The sequence below is a fragment of the Larimichthys crocea genome, chromosome XX (genome assembly GCF_000972845.2).
Source record: "Larimichthys crocea isolate SSNF chromosome XX, L_crocea_2.0, whole genome shotgun sequence".
Classification (NCBI taxonomy): domain Eukaryota; kingdom Metazoa; phylum Chordata; class Actinopteri; family Sciaenidae; genus Larimichthys; species Larimichthys crocea.
Genome location: NC_040030.1, coordinates 18240455 through 18245724, shown reverse-complemented (window position 1 = coordinate 18245724; position 5270 = coordinate 18240455). Strand labels below are relative to the sequence as shown.

The 5270-nt window shown below is 41.7% G+C and overlaps 2 protein-coding genes across 2 annotated transcripts; both read left to right on the top strand.

Annotated features, from left to right (window-relative positions):
* Positions 1-1282: 1282 nt before the first annotated feature.
* LOC113744065 (histone H1-like) lies at positions 1283-3069 on the top strand. Its single transcript, XM_027272247.1, has one exon. The coding sequence runs from the start codon at positions 1883-1885 to the stop codon at positions 2486-2488; it is 606 nt and encodes a 201-aa protein (XP_027128048.1). The 5' UTR covers positions 1283-1882; the 3' UTR covers positions 2489-3069.
* An 809-nt stretch (positions 3070-3878) lies between these two features.
* LOC104939690 (histone H2A) lies at positions 3879-4998 on the top strand. The gene has a single exon (XM_010756247.3). The coding sequence runs from the start codon at positions 4030-4032 to the stop codon at positions 4417-4419; it is 390 nt and encodes a 129-aa protein (XP_010754549.1). The 5' UTR covers positions 3879-4029; the 3' UTR covers positions 4420-4998.
* Positions 4999-5270: the final 272 nt, after the last annotated feature.

The window sequence follows — 5270 nt, the reverse complement described above, 5'->3', positions numbered from 1 at the left end:
TTATTATAATTTTTTTTTCATGGACCCCTGGTTGAAGACACCGGCCTGTAAGATCATGATAATGTGATGTGTCCTACAGACTCTCAACAATAGAGCCAGGACTGTTTAATATTGCTGTTTAACAGGATTTCAGACTGCATCAGATACATTAAAGATATTTTCCATGATATTTTTTTGTTTCTGCCTCTGGGAAAGTGGAAAAAACAGTAAAATCCCCCCAAACTACCGCATCCCGTCACATGTATGTGCAGTCTCTTTGGGATGTGATGAGCCTCCCCTGAAACAGTTTGAAGACTCTGACCAGCACGTTCTGAGTCTGCAGACACCTTTAATGTGGAGGACGTCTAGAAGAAAAGACTTCTCATCAACATTGTGTGCTTACAACTTGTCGTTTAATCAAACTGTAGTCAGACACATGGCTGACCTAATATTCACATGTTCAGCTGTTTCACCTTGTTCATTTAGAACTTGTTACAACTCAACAAAGATTTTCTTTTTATTATAAAGTTTGTGATGCAGTCTGTGACATGACTTATTTATGTATTAAATTATTTATTCTTATGAAGCAAAATTAAATTAAACCTGAAGAATCACGTCCATCTGCTCCATTATTTGGAGAATGTCTCTTTTGTTTTGGACAGTGACACGTCCTGACAGGTCAAAGGTCAAATGTTACCGTGACAGGCCTTCAGGAAACGAAAGTGTGTGTGTGTGTGTGTGTGTGTGTGTGTGTTTGTAAATAGTGTTATGCTGTTTTTAACGAAGTCATTTGAGGCAGGTCTGACTGAACTGATGTCATCATATCTGTGGTACATGTGCAGGTCTACTCTCATGATTTCACTGTTACCATGTGGAGATGTTTTAACCCATTATTTGAATTAGTGTGAGCACAATTAAATGTTCAATATTCAAGTCAACAAAGAATTCAAAATCTGTGTTTGTGAGTCAGAATGTCATGAAAGAAACTGAAATTAACTAATTAATTAATTATAAACTAATCTAACTTATTTTCAACAAACAGTGAGTCAGCACCAACAATGTGATTAATTAATTAATGGAGAACAAATTAAACATTTACAGCTGCGTACATGTTTTATAATGTGTGATCACTTTGGACTGATGTGACCTCGACCCTTTTTGTCTGGCCCACATTTCAACCTCATCTTATGTTAACTATAACTACACACTGCCTCATAATAAACATGACAAACAACAAAGTAATACACAAAGACTTGACATCATAAATAAATAATAAATAAATGTTAATTTTATGTGCAGTGACTTTAATAAATAGGAAATCAGTGAGTGAAGTCTAAAGCAGAATTAAACTAATGAGACACAATGACTGTGTCACAGGAAGTGAGAGGAACCTGCGAGTGTGTTTGCAGGAACCAGACTAACTTCAGTTTAAATCTAAACTAACAGTGAGAACTGACTGTTTTCAGTGCGGGTCTTCAGACTAACTCGTCCTGTCTGCATGTGTTCGCTTTTAGTGGACTTGTGACGGATTTGAAAACATTTAGGAGAGAAATGACAGAGAAAAGTCCCGGAGCAGCGCTTCACGCGGCAGCACCGAGGACAGATTTAAAGTGTTTCCATTGCAAACACAAACATGTTGAAAGCTTTATTTGACTTCCATGAACAGAGACACTTGTCGTCTTTGCGTGTGGCTCAGTGTCACAGCTCAGCTCTGCTCCAGGTGAGTGTTGGACAGGTGTTTAGCGGCAGAGAAAGCACAAAGTGACTCCGTGTTCCTGCTGCACGGCGCAGGCAGGCTGGGCTGAGTCTCCACGGTTCTCATGGTGTGTTTAAGGCCCTCTCGTGTCGGACATTCCTCCATCAGTCACATCAGACACTTCGTTTGAATCTCTCTGACAGCGCGATGGCAGAAGTCGCCCCAGCCGCACCCGCAGCCGCTCCGGTCGCTCCGGCTAAAGCACCGAAGAAGAAATCCACCAAGCCCAGCAAGAAGACCGGTCCCAGCACCAGAGACCTCATCCTGAAGGCCGTGTCCGCCTCCCAGGACCGGAAAGGTATGTCTTACGTCGGCCTGAGGAAAGCGCTGGCTGCCGGTGGCTACGACGTGGAACGCAAGGGAGTCCACGTCAGACGCTCCGTCAAGAGTCTGCTGACGGCCGGACAGCTGGTGCAGACCTCGGGGTCAGGCGTGTCCGGATCCTTCAAGGCTGCCAAGGTGGAGAAGATCAAGAAGGCAGCCAAGAAATCCGCCGTCAAAGCCACCAAGTCACCAGCCAAGAAGGCCACCGTCAAGAAGCCCAAAGTCAAGACCACACCCAAGACCAAAGCTGCTACACCAAAGAAGAAGCAGTCCGTCAAGAAGGTGACAAAGAGCCCGGCCAAGAAGGCTGCTGCCCCCAAGAAGGCTGCTGCTGCTGCCCCCAAGAAAAGTGCAAAGAAGGCCGTGAAAGCCAAGACCACCAAACCCAAAGCCAAGAAGGCTGTGACCAAGAAACCAGCCAAGAAGTGAACCTGCTGCACCTGTACCCACCAAAAGGCTCTTTTAAGAGCCACACACCTGAGCCTGAGAGCAAACTTCCTGAGAACACTGTGTGAATGTCAGTTGAAAAACTTTATTCAGTTTGTTGAAATGCTTTGACAGCTTCTCGATGTTGTGACAGCTCACGTACTGTGATGGGTCGTGGTCTGCAGAGTGGGATGAACCCAGATGAACCCAGTACCCGACCCACGTGGACTGAGGCCAATTCCAGAGATCTTATGGTGAATGGTAAATGTGCAACGATGAATTTAGATTCACTTTGAACAATAAGAATACATGAACAGTCATCAGGGGTTACTCAGAATGTTTTAATGGATAAAGTTCTGATAAAAGTTCTGATGTTTCCAAATGTAGTGTTGCCACTTAAACTAGCAAATGATCACAGACAAAGTCTGAAAGCTTCGAAATGAGAATTTGTTATGTTCAGACTGTATTTAACAATATAATAGACAATGATATTATATTTGTGTCAGACTGAGGAGTGCTCAGGGTGAGGTGGTGCAGACTATATTCAATGACTGAACATGAATAATCACAATCAACAAGATGAATCCAGGTTGTAAAGGCTCCTTTATTGAAGGCAAATGTAAAACATGCACATAAGAACACCTTGATTAGATTGAAGCTTCATTCTGTGAGTTTGGAACAACACGAGGCGTAACACGTGTACTGTTCCAACAACGTCTAAGTCCCAAAACTACGGGGAAAATTGATGATAATAATAATAATAATACATTTTATTTCACAGGCGCCTTTCTGTCACCCAAGGACACCTTACAATAAATAAAAGTAGAGAGCAAATAACAAAAACAAACAAAAAGAACCATAAACGTTCATCATATTATAAGAATACAACATTAAAAACAGGTTGCAATGGGTTGGACTGAAGTAATTGATTTATTCTATATACTTTAAATCCTTTAACACGTGTTTATGCAGAGTTAAAGTTCATTTTAACTGTCCTTTACCTTCACGTTATGGACAAATATAACTTTCAAGGCTTTGACAAACTCGACATAAAATAAATTCAACACTGGTTATAACTCCATATTATTAATAATAAGGTTTGTTTTCACATTCATAAATCCAATTCAAGTTTATATATGAATGAATACAAATGATCTCTGTGAAGTTTTTATTCATTTATTAATAAATCAAGAACTTTCAGGACATTTCACAAATTAAACATAAGTAATGAAAGTATTCAAAATAAAACTGTTATTATTAAATTATTATTGTTTTCTTTTTTTATGATGTCATACTGTTTTAACATTTCACTAAATGTTTCACACATTATAAGTTAAACAAAAAAGATAAACGTTTTATTTTGTAAGTCCCTCACACTGTGTGGGCACGCGCTTACTGCAGTGACTTGACGCGATCGTTTCTGATTGGACGATCGCTCTGCCGCTCTAACCGACCAATCAGCGCACAGGTAATAGCTATATAAGCCGGCCTCACTGTCAGAGCGTTCAGTTCTTTGGAAACCGAAACAACTGGAAACTTAAATCATGTCTGGACGCGGTAAAGTTGGCGGAGGAAAGGTGAGGTCTAAGGCCAAGACTCGCTCCTCCCGTGCCGGGCTGCAGTTCCCCGTCGGTCGTGTCCACAGGTTGTTGAGGAAGGGACATTACGCTCAGCGTGTCGGTGCCGGCGCTCCGGTCTATCTGGCGGCGGTGCTCGAGTACCTCACCGCTGAGATCCTCGAGTTGGCCGGGAACGCCGCCCGGGACAACAAGAAGACCAGGATCATCCCCCGTCACCTGCAGCTCGCCGTCCGCAACGACGAGGAGCTCAACAAGCTGCTCGGCGGAGTCACCATCGCTCAGGGCGGCGTGCTGCCCAACATCCAGGCCGTGCTGCTGCCCAAGAAGACCGAGAAGGCCGTCAAGGCCAAGTAAACCACGACCCTCAACCCACTGCACAAAGGCTCTTTTAAGAGCCACCCACCTCTTCTCAGAGCTCAAGCCTTCCTACACATCAACACTCAAGTCTCAATTTCTGATTACTAATGTAACTGAGTTAACAACATAACTTAAATAGGATATTAACATGGTGACATCTGGTGGCTCATCTTACTACAACACATTGAAAGTTATGATGGCGTTGTACACTGCAAGTTTGTTGGTTTAAGAACACTATCAAATCTCAGTGCTCCATGTGACCTCATGTTTTTATCACACTAACATGTCTGTCACATGTAAACATGCATCATAGATTCCCTCTGCTCAGAGTAACCTGGTTACAAATGCATAAATCCAGGCCTTACACTGTCACATATTACAGACTGTTGCTGGTGGTTCACTTGAGCAGTCTATGTATAAAGTATACCTCTTATATTAATTACACATCAATAAGACAGTCCCAGTATATTAACAAGGGCCAGTTGAAGGTGTGGCTTCGATCTAATCAGATTTGTGATCATAACTCACCGTAATCAGTATGCGATCACATCATGGGCTTTTGTGAAACTTTTAGTACTTACATTTTTTTATACAATTCCGCGTTAATGTGCAATGTCCCTGTGTGTTTGTAGTAATGTGTCCCTGTTGTAAACCTTTTTTTTTTCTTGTCTGTTTTCTTTTGCTGAGTTTTTTCTGTCCTTTTCCTTTTTTTTTTTACATCAACCTGTAAATGTTTATTAATATGCACTGTCCCTTTTAAATAAATACAATGAATTCATTTACAGCATTAGCTTGTGTGAAGGTACATAAAACTTATGAGCACTTTTAGTGTGAAAATCACATTTATT